General features: G+C 33.8%; 1 protein-coding gene across 7 annotated transcripts in view; it reads left to right on the top strand.

Annotated features, from left to right (window-relative positions):
* LOC100877990 (dipeptidase 1) overlaps positions 1–22612 on the top strand; it is a 414301-nt gene extending 391689 nt beyond the window's left edge. For 6 of the 7 annotated variants that reach the window (XM_076534715.1, XM_076534710.1, XM_076534708.1 and 3 more), the window contains 5 exons: positions 4847–5023; positions 15234–15318; positions 19508–19583; positions 19926–20064; positions 21684–22612. In XM_076534715.1, the coding sequence (XP_076390830.1) occupies positions 4847–5023; positions 15234–15318; positions 19508–19583; positions 19926–20064; positions 21684–21773 (567 nt within the window). In that variant the 3' untranslated portion in view covers positions 21774–22612. Of the gene's footprint in view, positions 1–4846; positions 5024–15233; positions 15319–19415; positions 19584–19925; positions 20065–21683 lie in introns of those variants that run through there. The other variant, XM_076534713.1, reaches the window with a different exon arrangement.

Below are 22612 nucleotides of genomic sequence, written 5' to 3'. Positions count from 1 at the left end.
GTAAGTTTGCCAATGCGTTATCTAAGAACTGCTACGTTTGAAAATTTTCGGACTGTATAAATTGCTCGTACATGGTTCGCGGAAAGTTTTATGGGAGTTGTTCTCGCTTTTAAATGAACCCATTATTTCGTGCGTTTGCTCGATCGCTTGTATACGGAACAAATTATTGTAACAGCATATATTTTTTATTACAGTTATAAGATTATCGACGTTGCGAGATAAAAAATGCTAAAATAAATGCATCTTTTATTCGATGCATAACAGACCTTATGTTATTCAAGAATATTTGTTCATGTAAACAAGAATATAGGGACGTAAGGAAATAAAAATTCAGATTTGTGGAATTGACGTTTGGGGATATGGATGTTGTGCTTCATAGGGTTCTGAATATATTTCTGGATCTAGGGATTTCTCGAGGTAGGGTTTTCTGTATCTAGGAATTTCGGGATCTAGGCATTTCAGTATTTAGGGATTTCAGAATCTAGGGATTTATAGATCTAGTGATTTCTGGATCTAGGAATTTCTGAATTTAGGGATTTCTAGATCTAGGGATTTCCGAATCATGGAATTTCTGGATCTAGGGAATTCTGAATCTAGGGATTTTAGTATCTAGGGATTTAGTATTTAGGGATATCAGGATCTAAGGATTTCTAGATCTAGAGATTTCTAGATCTAGGGATTTCTAAATTTAGGGATTTATAGATCTAGGGATTTCTGAATCTAAGGATTTTAGTATCTAGGGATTTAGTATTTAGGGATATCAGGATCTAAGGATTTCTAGATCTAGTGATTTCTAGATCTAGGGATTTCTAAATTTAGGGATTTATAGATCTAGGGATTTCTGAATCTAAGGATTTTAGTATCTAGGGATTTAGTATTTAGGGATATCAGGATCTAAGGATTTCTAGATCTAGTGATTTCTAGATCTAGAGATTTCTAAATTTAGGGATTTCTAGATCTAAGGATTTTCGAATCATGGAATTTCTGAATCTAGGGATTTTAGTATCTAGGGATTTAGTATTTAGGGATATCAGGATCTCTGTGATTTCTAGATCTAGGGATTTCTGGATCTAGGGATTTATAAATTTACGGATTTCTAGATCTAGATTTCTAGATCCAGGTATTTCTGGATTTAGGGATTTCTGAATCTAGGGATTTCTGGATCCAGTGATTTTTGAATCTAGGGATTTCTGGATCTAGTGATTTCTGGAGCAATGGATTTCTGGATCTAGGGATTTCTCAATCTAGGGATTTCTCAATCTAAGGATTTCTCAATCTAGGGATATTTGAATCTCGATTTCGAGATCTAGGGATATTTTGTCTAAAAATTTCAGGATATAATATCACAATATTAGGAATCCGAAATTTGGAGACATAAGTGATACAAAAACTTTTGAATATTAATATAGGGAGATGTAGGGTCATATAAACCTATAATTTTATAAATTTAAGTTCAAGGTATACGTAAAATTACTAGAATGTAGGAATATGATACTTTAAGAAATATAAAAATCTAGAGATATAGAATCTGAAATATATTAGAAGTCTAAGAATTCAATGACTTAAAATTAAGGAATATAGAAATTTAGAAACTTTCACATTTCAAAGTTTAGTTCATAAATACATAAATCCGTCTCCGCGTAAGAAACACGCGTTTGATTTTCACGCTACAAATTAAAAGTTCCAAGCGTCTTTAAAAGTTTCCTTTCCTTCCGTGACATGTAACTCTCCCCTTAAAAGGAAGTACTTCAAAAGTATAATTCCTTATCATTTATCCATTCACCATCGGCGAAAGTCTTTTGTAAACACCGTAATCACGTCCCGGCGATAAGGTATCGGTAGAGTTTAATTTGTCGAAATTTCGGAAAATCTGAAAAAGCGCGGTAGAAACGGGATCTTAATTAAGGATGCAATTAACCGGTCGCAGTTACCTCTTATCACGTTTTTAGAATTTACGAAAAGCGTGACCAGCAGTAGACGCCTTTAAAACGAACATTGTTAACGTCCCTGGCTGTCAGGGCCGTGCAATTTCGCGCAATTACAAGACGTGCCACTTGGAGATAATTACTGTGAAACGCCGGAAGGGTTGGTTGGTTGGTACGTGTGCATGGACTTACGAGATACCCTTAATTCGTCCCGCGATTTCGCAAGGCGTTGATTAAGAAAGATGATCGCGGTAACGCGAGATACTGGGTCGAGGTATTACACCGGAGTACGATCCGGATAAAAGAGATGGGAAAAATCGAAGATTGCTGGGAGAAAAACGATGGCGTGAGAGAGGGTGAAAAATAGAGAGAGCACGGAACGAAGAAAACGTTGGCATTTCGGTTAGTGAACATTAGTCGATGGCGTAAGCAAGCCGCCCCTTCTATTACGCGAAAATAGAGGGGAAAAAGCTGCGATGTGCATAGAACGGGATGCCGATGCGAGACCAGGGAAAAGAACGAACACAATGGGCACCGTACTTTTTATGCAGCCACAACCGTGCTTTAACGAGAAGCCAGTGATGTTCGTTTTTCTTGGTACGCGCGATTTCGTACTGACAAACAGGGACGAGGTGTTCCCCTTCAATGGCTACAAATATCTTTGATAATTGCTGTCAATTAAATAATCTTACCAGACGCGCGAATTAGAGGACATCTTTTAAGCAGAAACGCTTTCGCCCACTTTCCGCCTTTCATATATTTATTAAACTAGGAATTGAAATATTGACAAATTGAATAATTGAATAATTGAAAAATTGAAGAGTTGAAGAATTGAAGAATTGAAGAATTGAAGGATTAAAGAACTGAAGAAGTGAAGAGGTGAAGAAGTGAAGAATTGAAGAATTGATAAATGAAAAAATTGAAAAATGGAAAATTTCACAAATGGAAAAATTGACAAATGGAGAAATTAACAAATGGAAAAATTGGAAAATTGGAAAATTGAAAAATTGAAAAATTGAAAAATTGAAAAATTGGAAAATTAAAAAATTGAAAAATTGAAAAATTGAAAAATTGAAAGGTTGAGAGGTTGAGAGGTTGAAAGGTTGAAAGGTTGAAAACTTGAAAACTCGAAAACTCGAAAACTTGAAAACTCGAAAACTTGAAAACTTGAAATCTTGAAATCTTGAAATCTTAAAATCTTGAAATCTTGAAAACTTGAAAACTTAAAAACTTGAAAACTTGAAAACTTGGAAACTTGAAATCTTGAAAACTTGAAAACTCGAAAACTTGAAAACTTGAAAAATTGAAAACCAGAAAATCGAAAACTACAATATCTTCAAATTTATCGTCCTATTAAATGCCCAACAAGAAAACATTTTCGAACGGAAGCTTTGATTGCAAGTATGTCATATCGATCAACGTTAATTAAACTATTACACGCGATGGCACAGGGAATGATTTCCAGAACGCATCGCTGTCTGATTAAATTCGTCGCACGCCTTCGAGCGAAATAAATTTACGCGGCCCGCTAAACGATAAATAATAATTGTCCACGTGGTTAACGAAGAGTTATGCCCGATAGTTCGATTCGCGAATTCGATTGAACTCCCGTGTAATTTCGCGGATTCGGTTAGAATGCAAATTTTCGTGCTGGGTCACGACCGCTGCCAAAGGGATTACGTGATTTTGTAGTTTGCATCGGCATCAACCATCTGCAACTTTATTCGGGACTCAAATTTCGTTTTAACAGTCGCATGTGTTCCGGTTTCGCTGCTGCCATGAACATTATAGAAATTAACGGTCATAACGGATGACCGTGTACCCTGTCTACTGATATGGCCGTACGTATACGCTGTTTAATTAATAGAACAAACACAACAATGTTGCACAGTTGGGCAACATTGTTATCTACTTCTTTATTCGCCGCTTCCCTTGAGATTTCTCTTCGCTTCGAGCGATACGCTCGAGTTTACTGTTAGCGTATTAGATTTAATTATTTCAGGATCTCACCGTATTTATGAACATGAACATTTATGTTTTATGCATAGGTATCGTCGTGGGTATACGTTTTTCTGTATTAAACACTTTTGTTTTATTGGTACTTTACATATTCCGTAAATGTCATATATGCAATTTTATTGCATCATATTTCGTTTTACCTTCTACATTTTATGCATCTGAATCTCCGTATCCGCGGATTCATTATCTGTTGATTCGATATTCGCGAAGGTGTTATCCACGAGTCCACTTTCTAGAGGTTTTGCTTATAAGGGTTTCCGTTATGCGCGGTCTCGGTACTCGCGGTTCCCACTATCCACGGTCTCGATATCCGCGGGATTTGTTATCCGCTGATCCACTTATTCAGGATTTCGCTCATACTTGGTTTCTGTTATACGCAGATTTGGTATCTGCGGTTTCCGTTATCCGCGGCCCCAGTATCCGCGGGTTCAGTATCCGCGCATCCACCTACCCAGGATTTCGCTCATACCGGGTTTCAGTTATCCGCGGACTCGGTATCCGCGGGTTCCGTTATCCGCGGATTAACTCTACGGCAGTCGTACTGTCGTATGGTTCGACATATCCGCGGATTCGTGTATCTACAGGTTTGTTTTTCCGCGAATCTCCTTATCCGCGGTCAACTAGATTGAAATCTCAACTTTTGAAAATTTAAAAATCCAATGAGAAAACTAGAGATTTAACATTTCAATAATTTAGGGATTTTGAAACTCGACAATTTAGAAATGTAGGTTTCCCAATTTGATAACTAGGGAATTTAGAACTATTTGTGAATAATTCAGAATTATATTGTGAATAATTCAGAATTATATTGTGAATAATTAAGAATGATTAAAGAAAAGGAAAACAATAATCTTTTGTACTGAATAAAGCAGAAATGTAAATAATATTTAATTATTTTCCAGGCAGTCGTGAGGGAACTAAACAGACTGGGGATGCTAGTGGATCTTTCTCATGTCTCGACGAGAACAATGAGGGCGGCCCTACAGACGACGAGGGCACCGGTGATTTTCTCTCACAGTGCTGCCAGGGCACTCTGCAATTCCACTAGAAACGTGCCAGACGACGTGCTTAGAAATCTGGTGAGTTTCCGTGCAACCGCATCGACACGGAAAACTTAGTAGTATGGAAATACGATGGGACAGTATGGGATGGTTAAACCGATTCCAATGTTCGATCGGACGAACGTTATGCACTTCCGGTTCTGTGAATCTCTGCTATGCAACTTGCTTGCACGCTTCTTATTGAGTTTAAATATTTCCTGGTCGAAATTCCTGTAATGCGCTCATAACTACTGCGGACGTAAAAACAACCTTTACCTACATTTTGAATAAGTATATTGGTTATTCTACCTTTTATTTTTTTGGTAGTTATTCTATATTTTAGTCTTTGGTTTTACTTGGGAATTTGAGGTAATATCATACTGATAATAATAATTAATGCCATTCAAAAGTGATGCAATTAATAATATATCGACTACATTTAATTTAAATTAAAACTAATTTAACTTAAAACTAAATTTGATTAGGTTAATTTATTTAAGTAATCGAGTAGTCAATCAACATCAAATGATCTCATCTATCACAAATTTTTATAGAAATATATTTACGCGAAAAATTAAATCATTGCATCCTTCATAAACGTTTAGTTGCACATATGTCTACACGATAATATAAATTCTTAAAAATTATGAAGTAAATTGTAATATAATAATTTATAACTAATTTAACGGTTGAAGAATCCCGTTTCAGCACTGATGACTACGTCAGAAATTATGTGTTGCAATATAGCCACGGTATTTGAGCAAACTCGAGAATGAATTATTAATTCCAATGAATTATTTGACCCTCGTATAACCGCAGGCCATTGCACCGGTTTCTATAAATAGTTCAAATTTCCCCCGCGAATATGTTTCTTCCCCAATTTGGCGGTTGTAAAGGGTTCAACAACAACGTTGTTAATTCTGCGAAAATGACGGCCCCTCATGACTAAAAAGGGGAGAGAAAATACATCACTTTGAAGGTAAACACTCGAGCAGATAAAATTGTTAGCGAACATTTATGATGTAATCCATGCTTAACCCAGTGGCCGGCAACATCCCTTTTTGGGTCGCTCGATAAATTTTAACGTTTTACTTGCACTTCCCTGTCCGTTGCATCGAACGTTACCAGAATAGCATTAACTTTAATCCCTTCCCGGAACAACAAGCTGCGACTCCATTTCCCTCGATAACAAATAACAAATTAAAAGTAAATAGACACCGGCTCTATTCAAAATTAATTCCGGTGTTCGATTGTTTTGTTTGGTGTATTAATATATGCTGCGATAATTCATTGAGGAAAATTATTTGACAAATGGTAGATTTACATTATGTTTATATTTAATTGTCATTTTTATTCTTTGCAATAAAACTGCAAATAAATAGATAACTACATGAAAGTAAACTGTTAAAGAAGACTTTTTAAAATAATATTTAATTGATTATTATCATTAGCCCATAAATAATATTTAATTTATTTATTTCTTTTATTTTTCAAATAGTAATTATTATGATTTGACAAGAATGCACTTTTAAAATATAATAAATGGATAAATAAAAGATGATTGAAAAAATTTATTTTGCAAAAATTCAATAATTGCATTCTTATTACAGAAACGCTTGTGCAGATTAAATTCAGTGAATCATAAAAAAAAAGAAAATGAAAGACAAAATTAATTTTTCATACAACGTGCTTGTATTTAACATGGTAATGAACGAGTTAACAAAATGAAAACAAAAATGTAAAGGTACAAGAACACAACATTCTTCGTAATAAATCTTCCGTCACATGTGCACACACATAACACAAACAAGCGCATTCCTTCGTGTATTTTAATACGACTATATGAAATCTCATATCCGCGAAACGTATGCATACTGACCTTTGACTGCAACTGCATATGATGTTCTACGATTACAGTGTGCAACAACAAACGGTAAGGTAGTAAGGAAATAATGAAACACTCAAAGATTTTTTATAGATTCGTAAAGTGGTAGATATAGAAATTACTGTTCTATTTGTAAAATTTATACAATTCAAAAATAATAATGTTGTAAAATTTAAAAGTTTCAAGTTTTTAGAACTTTAGGGTTGAATGGTGTCAAAGTCTCAAACTTCAGAAATCACCAAATTTTTAATGTCCTAAGACTTCAAAGTCCAAAAGTTGTAAAATCTGTAAATTAAAAATTTGCAAACTTCAAATATATAATAATACAAAAATCCTAAACTTCAAACCCTCAATGTTGTAAAGTTTCAAAACCCTAAAATTTCAAGGTCATCAAATTCCAAAACCCCAGAGTTTCAAGGTCATCAAATTCCAAACTCCCAGAATTCCAAAACTCCAGAATTTCAAGGTCTTCAAATTCCAAGCTCCCAAAATTCCAAAACTCCAGAATTTCAAGGTCTTCAAATTCCAAGCTCCCAGAATTCCAAAACCCCCAAATTTCAAGGTCATCAAATTCCAAGCTCCCAGAATTCCAAAACCCCCAAATTTCAAGGTCATCAAATTCCAAAACCCCAAAATTTCAAGGTCATCAAATTCCAAAACCCCAAAATTTCAAGGTCATCAAATTCCAAGCACCCAAAATTTCAAGGTCATCAAATTTCAAGCTCCCAAAATTTCAAGGTCATCAAATTCCAAGCTCTCAGAATTCCAAAACCTCAAAATTCCAAGGTCATCAAATTCCAGGCTGCCAGAGTTCCAAAACCCCAAAATTTCAAGGTCATCAAATTCCAAAACCTCAAAATTTCAAAATTATCAAATATCAAACTCCCTGAATTCTAAAACCCCCAAATTTCAAGATTATCAAATACCAAACTCCCTGAATTCCAAAACCCCAAAGTTTCAAACTCCAGAACTTCAAAAATTCCGACTTCCAAGACGGAAAAAATTCCCAACACCCAAATTACCAAAATCCAAATACTCTACACCCAAACCTCCAAATTTCCAATAAAATTAAACCACCTCACCCCCGCACATTTCCCCCAAACAACAACACAACCGATGGAAATCAAACATGTAACCTGATTCAATCACCAAAATATCACCACGCATTCTTTAAGAGCAGACGTCGAGCGAAATGTTTGAACAACCATCAGCAGGAACGAATAGTTTGAAAGTGTGGATCCTCGATCGGGACACATCGCGGAGAAAAACGAGTAAAATTCGAAACGAGTTGGACTAACAGATATACATTTTCCGGGTAAAAAGTACGTGTTCAACGCGGCGTGGAATTTTCGCCGGGAATAATGGTAGGAGCGAAAAAAAAATAGAGAAAGAGAGAGAGAAGAGAAGTCACGGGGGATACAGAGCACGGTTGTATAAAATAATATACGAGCTGGGTCAATGAGGCTAGCAAAAAATAGTTCTGCAGAGAATTCTGTAGGATTAAATTGGGATTGCAATACGGGAAACTGCATGATTTATCCTACAGAGAAGTCGACCGACCAATGAGAACGAACAATCTGTTTTAAAACGCCTCGCGTCTACGGTAAACAGTCGGAGTAGAATTAATTATCTAAATATTTACGAGCCACGGGTTGAACTTTTGCCGGTAATAAAAGGGGGACCGGGATAAATCAGGGAGTCGGAAGAAACGGATCGAATGATTTCTGCTGGCGAACTTCTGGCGGGGATTCATGGGTCCCCGTAGAACCAAGCTTTCCGTCGACTGTTCTCCAACCGCTTGCACTTATTAATCTTTAGCTGCTTACCAGATGTACCAGTTAATTCTCAATTTTTTTTTAAGAAAAATTTGGGAAAACTTTATTCAAACCATCGCGGTTTACCATTTGTCCTTCGAATGCTCTCCCCAAAAAATTGTTCACATTTCGAGAGAAACCAGTCATCCGCCATTTTTCGACATCTTGTGTTCCTGGAAAAGTGAGCCGTTGATGAAAAGTGGTAGTCCGAAAGGGCCAAGTCTGGTATGGCGGGTGAGGCAAGAGTACCAACCAAGTGCAGAAATTGTGCCTTTAACCGTTTTCTGTGTGTGATGCGGCGTTGTGTTTCAAAATTACTTTTTCGTGTCTTCTGGCCCAATCTGGACGCTTTTCGATCAACGCACGCTTCAAACTGATTATTCGCTGACGGTAGCGATCGGTATTAACTGTTTTCACGTGGTTCAGCTCGCGATGACCTGATCCCACCAAATAGCATTGTCTTCCGAAGTGATTCTTGCGGTGATGGTTGGTCAACCATGATTTTTTGTGTTTTAAAGCAGAACCAAAACCTGTATCGTTAGGACGTAGTATTCAAAACTTGTAAGCGTGAAGAAATAATATATTTAAAACCAACCCATCTTGGGTGATTCGACGACAATTCGTAACCGGCCTCGAAATCAACGACACAACAGATAAACTAAGTGGTTAATCCTGGCGTGCGAGGCTCGATTAAAATTTAATCCTATCGAGGCCCTGCACCTGCCAATCACCGACGACTAAATGACAATTACTCCCCGACGATGCTCGCGATTAATCTGCGGGATTAAATTCGACGCCGAGGACAATGCTCAGGACTGACTTAAATTTCATTCGATTACGCGTTTTGGAACTTTGTTATGGGCTGTTCGCCAACAAGTTTTTTTCCCTTTTTTATGATTTTTTATTTGGCATTCATATACGTATGTGAAATATTATTATTGTGTAGTATTTTTCATATTTCGAGATTTTGAAATTCAGAGATTTGGTTATTTAGAAATTTAGAAATCTCAAGATCTCAAAATTCAGAAATCTAAAAATCTAAAAATCTAAAAATCTAAAAATCTAAAAATCTAAAAATCTAAAAATCTAAAAATCTAAAAATCTAAACATCTAAACATCTAAACATCTAAAAATCTAAAAATATATAAGATTTGAAAAATTTGCTACTCTAATTTCCAACTTAAATACCCATCAATACCCCTACAGATCCCCCTAATTACTCTACAACCACAAAAATTAAAATCGCAACTCATCCTCCTTCCCATACCCCCTTACATATCAAAAAACAATTTCCAATACTTCCCTCCCAGCCTAGAATTCAAATTACCATCCCCATCTTCCCGACGTATCAAATGAAAGAATTAGAAGTCCAGGTGAAACGAAGAATCAAGGTGTTTGCTTCATCGGCACAATCGATAGCAAGTTGATCACGAGGAAGCAACAAGGGGATGAGTTACACCAATCAGAGGTCGAACGATGGGCTGTCTGGTAACATGTTATTAGCTGTGCCACACTGCTGCCCCAATTAACGTTGGCTAGCTCGTAGTTTAAGTCGGGTCAGGTATCGACTAGACAGTCGAGCATTGTCTCTTCTCGATTGGCGCATTCAGTTACTTTCGATAGAGGACATAGATAAAGGGGACTAGATAAAACTAGATACACATTCAGCATTGGCTCCAATCGTTCTCCGGCGACTGAAAAGGATCTTCCCTGCCGATCTCTAGATTTTTATCGAGATTTTATCGTTGATGAATTTGTTCTTTTATGGAACGAAATTACGAAATTACTTTGTGTAATATGTAGACTGTAGTTTATGATGCGAAATAGGTAATGGGACAGTTTGAAATACGTCAGAAAGGGGACTCTATGAATTTCACTTCGCACTGAAGTTACACATGAAGCACTCAAGCTACGCATGACGCACTCAAGCTATACATGACGCACTCAAACTACACATGACGCATTTAAGCTACACGTGACGTACTCAACCCACATCAGCACGCTTCAAACCTGCCAAATCTTACTCGAATTTTGAATACGCTTCAATTTGGAGTTTAAGTCCTATTATAATTTGCATGGTCAAGGTTTGCCGAATACAAAATTGACATAACACTTCAACTTTTCTTCCCTGTTTTAATATTGTAGCTGTGATCAGTTAGTTCCAAAGCACCTGATAAATCACGAGGCAAATGGTTAAGAACTAAGTGTATGTGCGTCACAGCGTCAGCAATATTAAGTGACGATTAAACGACGAATCATTAGGATACGAGTGAATATAAGTGGACTCTATGAATTTCACTTCGAACGACTAGTTTATTTTGCAACGTACTTGATCACTGTTTGTTCGAGAGTGTCTCCAAAGAATTTTTACGTTTCACGAAAGCTCGGAGTGGCCGTAGAATTTTTGTGACATTGCCGAGGGAAAACAGTTTCTAATTTTCTATTGGTTTAGGTAAAATTTGGGTGGAGATGGAAATGCGAGCGACGTATGAAGTGTGTCTGGGTTTACCTGCAGTGACCTAAGCAAGTAATAAAAGCAGCAATACTTTGACACGAATAGTTCACTGCGAACGAAAGACTACTGCTAAGGTTAAGGGTTCCAGATGTGATTGACAATAAAAAAATACTCGCTAGAATGTAATGACTCTTATTGCTGTTGTATTGTGGTTTCATGGCTGTTATAGGTAAAGATTATTTTGATACTATGAAGGAAAAACTGTTGAAGTATCAAGAAACGTATCGAATCTAACCCTGATGTGCGTTCTAGTACCTAACATACGCAATTCATAGACTTGTTCTAATATAGTCGGTCAGTTTTCATTTGAAATTGTGCAGTGAGCGAAACGCGGCGTAATAACACGTTTTCGTGGGATATTCGCGAAGAAACGTCGGGAGCATTTGGTGAATTTTTTAGGAGCAAATGTAATCATAGCTGTGATGATGCTAGGGTAAACTCTGATTATTTCACGGTACTTATGTGGCCGCATTCGACGTGAAGTTTGATTCAATTTAGTCGAGGAAACCTCTAATAGAATTGTTTATTAGCTGGTATTGCTCTTTATGAGAGTTTCTGAAGAATGTTTGTCAGTTATAAGTCAAGGAGTGCAATATGTTCTCGTTTTGATTATGTTGTGCAGACAAGTAATGAATGTATTTTCAGTATGAAATACAAAAAACTTATTCAAGTAGCAAAATAGTAAAATGATGGTATAGTGAAATATCAGTTACTATACTTGGATAGTACAAATTTAAAAAACCAAGTCCCATAGTAATATAATAAAATGATAGTATAGTAAAATATTACCTGATGTAATTGCATAGTACAATTATTCCAATAACACTTCCCTCAGTTATTCTCCAATCTCCAGTACTAAATCCTCTAACAACCATAATCACTACAGGCAAATAATAAAAAGTAGCTAATCTTGATATTAACCAAAAATAAACGAAAGGAAGAAACAACCGAATTGAAAACCACGAAAACCTGTTAAATACAAATACCACGATTAGCAACGTTACTTGTACCGATTTAATCTGTCGGCGTGTTCAAGTTTTCAATTGAAATCCGCAGTCGCACGAACGAAACACGGAACAAAATTTTCGCAGAGATTTCAAACGGATACCGTGAACAATGAATGTTTCATGGGACTCTGAATCAATCGTTCGAAAATCCTAGCTAGCGAGAAACATGATTTATAGTCGTTCGAGATATTAAAATTTCAATGCAGAGCGTCCCGTTTCACGGCAGTGAAATTGCATTCCCACAGGCTAACTTTACGGTTTCTTCGAATTTTATTGGCGAATGCTTTAAGACCCGCCGGAGAGGAGCAGAGACTACTTTCCGTTCGGACGAAATTTTAATCCGACAGAAAGGATAACGATACAAACGCGATCGCATTTAGCGTCAGCTAACAATTTCGCCGAACGAACAAAATCATAAACTCGAAACTGCTGTATGAAACGCAGGAGTAAAATGAAACGAGAAGGAAGTTGAACTGACCCCTTTACCAGCCATAAGGCTGGCATAAACATAAAAGCGAGTGGGAACTGGGAACAGATGATTCTAATGGCATCCGTAGTCGCTTCCGCTTGTCTTTCGAAAAACGGCTCTAGACAAAATCAATATGATATGCTACGAATGCGCGGTTGGTTTCACCAAGCAGCTCGCTCATCGAATTTCAATGTACGTCTTGCATATACATTTTGAAACGCCCTATGAAATTGCAAGTTTTTCAATATCGGTATTTGAAACTGCTGCTGTACGAAAAATACCAATTATTAGTAATTGGATAAGTAAGGGTAATTGCATGTGAAAGTTGAAGAGTCTTAGTTTTTAAGTTGGGGGAGTTTTGAGATTGGGAGTTTGAGAGTTTGTGAATTGGTGGTTTGGGGATTTGAAAAGTGAAGGTTTGTGGAGGTTCATGTTTTTACATTCAGAAATTTGATAATTTAGGGATTTGGGGATTTGCTGACTTAGAAATTTGGAAATATAGAAATTACAAATTTTCTAATTTTGAAATTTTCAAGTTTGGAAATTCGATAATTTTGCGATTTGGACATTTGGAAATTTAGAAATTTGAACACTTCAAAATTTAGATATTTGAAAATTTAGAAACTTTGATCTTTCAAAATTCAAAAAACATTGAAAAATCAAATTCTGAAGTCTTCAATTCTACAAATTTACAAATTTTAAATTCTTCAAATTTATAAATTTTAGATACTGATTTTTCAAGATTCCAAATCTGCCAATTTTTATTTCTAAAAATCTCAAACTTATTTTTCATCAAAATTAGCACTTTATATAATTAAATAAATGAACATATACATAATTAAAACACGTCACAATAACTAAAATCAGATCCTTGTTAAAAATTTGTTTAAATTTCAAACATGTAATTAATCCAAAGAAAAAGATTTTTCAAATTTTACAAAATTATTATACTTCTTACTATACTTGTATGAAATGGTGAAGAAGGAATTTAATACGAAACTAAAGACTAACCATAAATCATTAGCTTCACGAAAGCGTTCCAAGCAGAGTATACATTTTCCATGTAAATTTGGTATTCAAATTATCCGAAGTCGCAAGAATTATTCTCGTAAACGTAACAGCAAGTGTTTACATCGCATTCAGAAATTATAAATACAAATTGCACTGAATAACAAAGCTGACAGAAAATACGCAGAAAAGATTTACTTTCATGATTCGGAAATTTGTGTAACGTTCGATAATTCAAAAATTTAATATAAGGAATAATAGAAGGAATATTTATAACGTCAGTTTAAATATTTTGGAAGAAATAAATTTTAGTATTTTGGTATTTTAGTATTTTGGTATTTTGGTATTTTGGTATTTTGGTATTTTGGTATTTTGGTATTTTGGTATTTTGGTATGTTGGTATTTTGGTATGTTGGTATTTTGGTATTTTGGTATTTTGGTATTTTGGTATTTTGGTATATTGGTATTTTGGTATTTTAGTATTTTGGTATTTTGGTATTTTGGTATTTTGGTATTTTGGTATTTTAGTATATTAGTATTTTTACTAGAATTTTAGTATTTCAGTATTTTTACTAGAATTGTAGTATTTCAGTATTTTTACTAGAATTTTAGTATTTCAGTATTTTTACTAGAATTTTAGTATTTCAGTATTGTTACTAGAATTGCAGTACTTTAGTATTTTTACTATAATTTTAGTATCTCAGTATTTTTACTAGAATTTTAGTATTTTAGTATTTTTACTAAAATTTCAGTATTTCATTTAGTAAGTTTTATCTAAAATTTGTTTGAAGTAAGTGGAAAGATAAAATTTTCAAAGTTTCAAGAAATTTGATTTGCTTACAAAACTTAAACCAATATGATGAAATAATAATTATATCAAAGTTTATTATTTAACTTTTATTAAGTATTATTAAGATTGACTGAGTAATTAACTAAGTATTAAATTTTAAGGTTTTATTCATATTACATTGTATGTATAACATTACTAATATGTAAGTAAATTAATATGTAATAATAGTTATATAATATTACTAATAATAAATTACGTTACTAATATAATATTACCTGTAATACAAATATAAATAATTCCAACCAAAATAATTACACCAACAAAACTCTTAATAACAATTACAATTGTCATCAGATAATTTTCTTAAATTACCTCAAATTTCCATGAAGATCAGAAATATTACATTTTGCCCAAATAAAACGACACGCAACGTTCATAAACATAGTCATCCCCACAAAGAAAAAAACATTTCTGCAATTTAACCGCACCTTTCCACGCATCTCATGAACCACATTGTTAACCACTCAGGTTTCCATTCAGAATTTTGAAGCGACCTGTATAAACGCGAAAGAAGAAGAATTTTTAGAAAGCACAATGGAAAGCACAAATTCAATGGGTCCGTGCATTCTCAGGAAATGAAATACCCGCTTTATTCAGCCTCGACACAATTTTACAATTGCTTTTCCTCGCGCGAATAACATTTCACTGGTGTACACAATCTTGGAGAGTACTATCTGAAGTTAATGCATTTCTGTTCGCAGGCTAAAAACGGCGGAGTGGCAATGGTTCCATTTTATACATACTTCATAACGTGCAACAGTACGGCCACCATAAAAGACGTTATTGGTACGTAAATTATCGATGTGCACTTTCTTCGTTACTCGTATAAAAAGAGTAATGTCGCGTTGCGTTGATTAGTTTTATCACGGATGGCCGAATACTCGGTGAATTAATATTGGTTATTGGGATTATTCGATGCTAATCAAATTCGAATTTCGTTCTTATGTAATGGAAGTATTTCAATATTTAGGATGACTTGGAGGAGTCAAGTATTTCAATAATACTTGAATTCAATTATATGTTTTGAGTATCGATACAGTTTCGTATTTGGATGCTTGAACATTTTAGTATTTGCATACTTCGATGTTGTAAATACTTAAATACATGAATACTTCAGTACTTGAATACTTGACTACTTCAAGTACTTGGATACTTGAATACTTCAAGTACTTGGCTATTTGAAGTACTTGAATACTTGACTACTTCAAGTACTTGGCTACTTGAAGTACTTGAATACTTGACTACTTCAAGTACTTGTATACTTGACTACTTCGAGTACTTGAATACATAAATGCTTCAAGTACTTGAATGTTTTAATACTCGAATACATAAATGCTTTAAGTACTTGAATATTAGAATTCTTGAAGACTCAAATGCTTCAAGTACTTGAATATTTAAATACTTGAATACATGAATGCTTCAAGTGTTTGAATACTTGCATGCTTGAATACTTGAATACTTAAATGCTTTAAGTACTTGAACACTCGAATGCTTGTATATTTAAACACTTGACTATTTGAATACTTGAATATTGGATCTGGTTGAATTCTCGAAGTACTTGAATATTTGTATACTTAAATACTTGACTATTTGAATATTTAAATATTACAACTACTTGAATGCTCTAAGTACTTGAATTTTTAAATCCTTCAATACTTGAAAACTTGAAAATTTAAAAACTTGACAACTTGACAATTTGAAAACTCGAAAACTTAAAAATTTGATAATTTAACAACTTGTCACTTGTAAACTTGAAAACTTAACAACTTGTCACTTGAATACTGGAAAACTTGAATACTTGAATACTTGAAAACTTGAATATTTGAAGACTTGAATACTTGAAGACTTTAATACTTGAAGACTTTAATACTTGAAGACTTTAATACTTGAAGACTTTAATACTTGAAGACTTGAATACTTGAAATCTTGAATACTTGATAATTTGAAAACTTGAGTACTGCAATTGCTTCAATACTTAAATATTCGAATACTTGATTACTTGAATGTTTCAAGTACTTGAATACTTAAATACTTAAATACTTAAATATCTGAATATTCCAATACTCGAATATGTAAATACTATACTAATGCAGATAATTGAACTCCTCAAGTACTTGAGTATGTAAATACAATATTACTTCAATTAATTGTACTTAGAATGCCTCAATTTCAATTACATTTCAAATATTCCAGTAACATGAACAAATAAAATATATTCGAATTCATTTGAATTTCAGAATGTAACAATTACCGTGTTATGTCTCGAATATTCAAGAACAATAACCATTATTGCCACTCACAATATTTAAAAAAGGCACTAAAATTGTTTCAATAATGTCGCATGAAAATTAATTGCCTCTTTCAACGTCGAGGAAAAAAGAAATAAACGGGACGTGTACATTCGACATTTTCATTTCAATGTACTTGTTGCAATAAAGAACAACTGTGTCAAATTATAATAATTTTTTCTGATGAAAATAAACGTCCATTGAAATTCAATCTTTCAATGAAAGAATTATTCATGAAAAGATATGTAATATTTGTCTGATTAATTTCCAGTCCTGTTTACGTTCATAACGATACGGAATTAATTAATTTGCCACATCGATCGGCCAAAAACTTACAATTACGGAAATGAATATTTATAAAGGCTCAGACAAACATGCGCAAAACGTTTGTGGAGCTAGATCAATTTAAAATGCAAAATTTTGATGTTGACCGATTTTGTTCTTACAATTAGTACGATCGAATTAAATATTCTTTTTGGATCGGCGTTTGAATATTTTTGTAAAGTTGTTTTATGAACATTAGAGTGGTACGATTATGAGTGATGGACAAGTTTGTAGGGCACAGGGCACTGACGTAAAAATAATGGGTACAAATAATCTTCTCAATTGAATATTTTTCGATTACTAAAATGTTGTACTTCTGAATTTGAAAATTGAAGATTTGAGAAATTTTGAAATTAGGAAGGTTTTTAATTTTACCTTCTATAGATTCTTTAAATATCGAAATTTTCAAATATACAAATTTGCAAAAACCTTGATTTTCATAATCTCAAATTTTTAATATTGAAGTTGACAGTTTCCAAATTTCAAGATTAAACAAATTTCCAAATTTTCCCAAGAGATTGTCAAATTCCAAAATTTATAAATTTTCCAAACTTTACAAATTCTCAATTTTTTTAATTCTATCAAATTTTTAAAATTATGGAAATCTGTTATTTTCAAATTTTACAAATTTCAAAGTTACTAAATTACCAAATTACCAAATTTCCAAATTTCCAAATTTACAAATTTCCAAATTTCTAAATTTCCAAATTGTTAAATTAAAGATTACCAAATTACCAAAATACCAAAGTACCATAATACCAAATTACCAAATTACCAAATTACCAAATTACCAAATTTCCAAATTTCCAAATTTCTAAATTTCCAAATTGTTAAATAAAAGATTACCAAATTACCAAAATACCAAAGTACCATAATACCAAATTACCAAATTACCAAAGTACCATATTACCAAATTACCAAATTACCAAATTACCAAATTACCAAATTACCAAATTTCCAAATTTCCAAATTTCCAAATTTCTAAATTTCCAAATTGTTAAATAAAAGATTACCAAATTACCAAAATACCAAAGTACCATAATACCAAATTACCAAATTACCAAAGTACCATAATACCAAATTGCCAAATTACCAAATTACCAAATTACCAACTTTCCAAATTATCAAATTACCAAATTACCAAATTACTAATTTACCAAATTGTCAAATTGTTAAATTGCCAAATTACCAAATTACTAAATTGCCATATTACCAAATTACTAAATTACCAAATCACTAAATTACCAAATTACCAAATTACCAAATTACCAAATTACCAAATTACCAAATTACCAAATTCCTAAATTACCAAATTCCCTAATTGCCAAATTACCAAATTACCAAATTACCAAATTACCAAATTACCAAATTACCAAAATACCAAAGTACCATAATACCAAATTACCAAATTACCAAATTACCAAATTAACAAATTACCAAATTGCCAAATTACCAAATTACCAAATTCCTAAATTCCTAAATTACTAAATTACTAAATTATTAAATTACCAAATTCCCTAATTGCCAAATTGCCAAATTGCCAAATTACTAAATTACAAAATTACTAAATTCCCAAATTGCCAAATTGCCAATTTGCCAAATTACCAACTTCCCAAATTATGAAATTACCAAATTACCAAATTACCAAATTACTAAATTACCAAATTACCAAATTACCAAATTACTAAATTACCAAATTACTAAATTACCAAATTACTAAATTACCAAATTACTAAATTACCAAATTACTAAATTACCAAATTACTAAATTACTAAATTACCAAATTACTAAATTACTAAATTACTAAATTACTAAATTACGAAATTACGAAATTTCCAAATTACCCAATTACCAAATTACCAAATTACCAAATTACCAAATTACTAAACTACAAAATTGCCAAATTACTAAATTACCAAATTTCCAAATTACCAATTTCCCAAATAACCAAATCTATAAATTACCACTCCAATTACCACTCCTCCAAATCCAAATTTCCAAAACCCCAAATTCTCAAATTCCCAAAATCCCACATCCTAAACCTTCACACTTCCAACTCCCTAAATTTCCCTCTAAAAATATTTCAACCCGAAACTGAAAATTCCCTCCCCACCCACAGTCAATGCCCACAAACCCACAGCGATCAACTCTGCCCATCACGCATACAAACTCGAAAAGGTAACATTCATTCTCCCTTCTCTCCATCGAACCGCGCCAATTAATAACCGACCTAATTAACAGGCACGCACACTCCGCTATTTTATTCGCAGCGATACGTTAACGATGCCTAGTGGAAATAATAAAATCAACATTTAAACCGGCAACGCACGAACGAGTTTATTAAGTGACCATGCTGTTTCAGCACACATCAATCACATTCGGAAGGTGGCCGGGATCGATCACGTTGGTATAGGAGCTGGATTCGACGGGATAAATTTGTAATTATCTTTCGAGTATCCTCGCTACATCGTGCATTCAGAGAATAATCATTATCGATGCTTGTCTCAACGAAACAACTACAATCGCGTCCTATCACGAAGTTTCCGATGATTCGTGACTCGGCCGCGTGCACAATACAATGCCTACATTTACCTGTGTACAATGGAGGATTAAACGAACGTGTAAATCGTACAAATTGCTCCCCGTTGATAACGGACATTCGAACGAATTTCTTCCCCTTCGTTTTTTTTTATCGTCCAACTTTTTTCTACGTCTCTGAATGGCACGATATTATTGGGAATTGAATGAAACCAGGCTACGATTATTAATGCACGTTTCAGTACTCCTACCGGGTTGGAGGACGTTTCGAGGTATCCGCAACTGTTGGCCACCCTACTCGAGGATCCAACATGGACGGAGGAGGATATTAAAAAATTAGCTGGCCTCAATTTGCTGAGGGTATTTGCTAAGGTCGAGCAGGTGAGTTCTACGTGACCAATTAATTACTGACAGATCGCCTTTGTGGACCGGTTTAACGTAATTGAAAAACAGAATGGGCTTTAAACTTTGAGGATAACCCTTTCAGCTGAGCTTTTTATTGTATCTTCTTTTTTCGTTTCTTTGACGAGTCGTGTAATTATCGAATGATAGTATAAGGGATATAATATGATTGGATATTTTATGAGGTGAAATGAGAGAAGTTTGGATTTGTTGAAGTTTGAAGCATTTGTTGTTTCAATACTGCTAAGTTTCAAATATTAGTATTTTTAAAATTATGAAGTTTGATAAATTTTCAATTTTTTAAGTCCCAGTGTACCAGAATCTTTGGAACATAGCAAAGTTAAAAAATCATAGAAAAATTCAGAAATTAGAAAATTTGGGAGAAAGTTTGAAAGTCTCAAAATAAAAAATCCCTAGATTCAGGTACTCGGAGAACCCAAAAACCTTAAATCACAACATTAATAGATACTATTATCCCTAGATTGCAATATCCATAGATATCAATATCCCTAGGTTTCAATATTCATAGCTCTGAATATCACTAGATTACAATATCGACAAATCTCAATATCCCTAGATTTCAATATTCATAGCTCTGAATATCACTAGATTACAATATCGACAATTCTCAATATCCCTAGATGGCAATATTCGAAAAATCTTAATATCCCTAGATTGCAATATTCTCAAATCTTAATATCCCCAGATTGCAATATTCACAAATCTTAATATCCCTAGATTGCAATATTCACAAATCTTAATATCCCTAGATTGCAATATTCACAAATCGTAATATCCCTAGATTGCAATATTCACAAATCTTAATATCCCTAGATTGCAATATTCACAAATCGTAATATCCCTAGATTGCAATATTCACAAATCGTAATATCCCTAGATAACAATATTCACAAATCGTAATATTCCTAGATTGCAATATTCACAAATCGTAATATCCCTAGACTGCAATATTCACAAATCTTAATATCCTTAGATTGGAATATTCACAAATTTTAATATCCCTAGATTGTAATATCTACATATCTCAATATCCCTAGATTGCAATATTCACAAATCTTAATATCCCTAGATTGCAATATTCATAGCTCTCAATATCCCTAGATTGCAGTATTCGTAGCTCTCAATATCCCTAGATTGCAATATTCATAGCTCTCAATATCCCTAGATTGCAGTATTCGTAGCTCTCAATATCCCTAGATTGCAATATTCATAGCTCTCAATATCCCTAGATTGCAATATTCATAGCTCTCAATATCCCTAGATTGCAATATTCATAGTTCTCAATATCCCCAGATTTCAATATTCATAGCTCTCAATATCCCTAGATTGCAATCTCCACAGATCTCAATATTCCTATATTACAAGATTCAGAAATCTTAATATCCCTAAATTGCAATATTCATGGATGTCAATATCCCTAGATTGCAATATTGAAATATGATCCAATTTGACCTTAATTGACCCAGTTTGAGTTAATTTCTAATACATCATAATTTGATAAATTATTTAAACCTGTAAATAAATTATCTAAATCGCGTTGATGGTCGAGTAAAGAAAGAAACTGTAAAAATTTTCAGGTACGAGACGAATGGCACAGGGCAGCAGTGTTACCGGTAGAAAAGATCAGTCCTCCGGACAACTCCGCCTGCGTCTACGGAGCGTCTTGATCTTCTGCGAGGACATTCGTATCAGGATTCCTCGACTTTGCACGATCGCCGAAGATTCGACACGTATCACGGAACTATAGAACCATGTAAACGTGCGGCCCCTGGATCAATCTGATCGCTTTCCCCTGGCGGCGTCTCTCCTTCGGGCATCCCCGGGGAAACCTCGATCGCGCCTTATGAGAGATGAATAATCGAGCGAGAATGTGTACGAATCATCTGTGAGAACCGATCACCCCGAGCTGAACGATCATCTTCGGGACAAGTTCAATTCTACTCGTTCTTTATCCTTCGCGAACATACTTTGCGATTTCTATTTTGCTGCAACTAAATGATCGAATATTGTCTGCGTAAGAGTGATCATTAATTTGCTGCTAATTAAGCTGGTCCGTCCATGTTTTCATCTTGGCAATACAACTGGTTCGGTTGCTTCTCATTTTTATTTCGAGGCTTCACGATGCATGTCTTCGGGGACGTTAAAGAGTTCACTTTGGTTAATTAACCCTTCGTTGCGGTCTGTCACGTACGCGAGACATTCTTTTATTCTGTTAAATATTCAACTGCACAATTCGCGGTTATTGTAATTGTTGACGAGCTTTTCTCAGTTCTTGATGCTGCAAATTTACGGTATTGTAAACACAGAAATTGTATCCAAGATAATGGTGTAATTTTTTAAAAATATTCTACAATTTTATATTACATAATTATTATAGTATGATTACTTCATTATGATTGTACAATGTTATACAATTTTGTATGATAGCGTATTGTACAAAATATAATATGCAGTTATCATATAATTATTGTATTATGATATAATTATATGATATTTGTATGATACT

This window comes from Megachile rotundata, chromosome 8, assembly GCF_050947335.1.
Source record: "Megachile rotundata isolate GNS110a chromosome 8, iyMegRotu1, whole genome shotgun sequence".
NCBI classification, from domain to species: domain Eukaryota; kingdom Metazoa; phylum Arthropoda; class Insecta; order Hymenoptera; family Megachilidae; genus Megachile; species Megachile rotundata.
The sequence above is the reverse complement of the archived record's forward strand: the minus strand, read 5'-3'. Positions and strand labels throughout refer to the sequence as shown.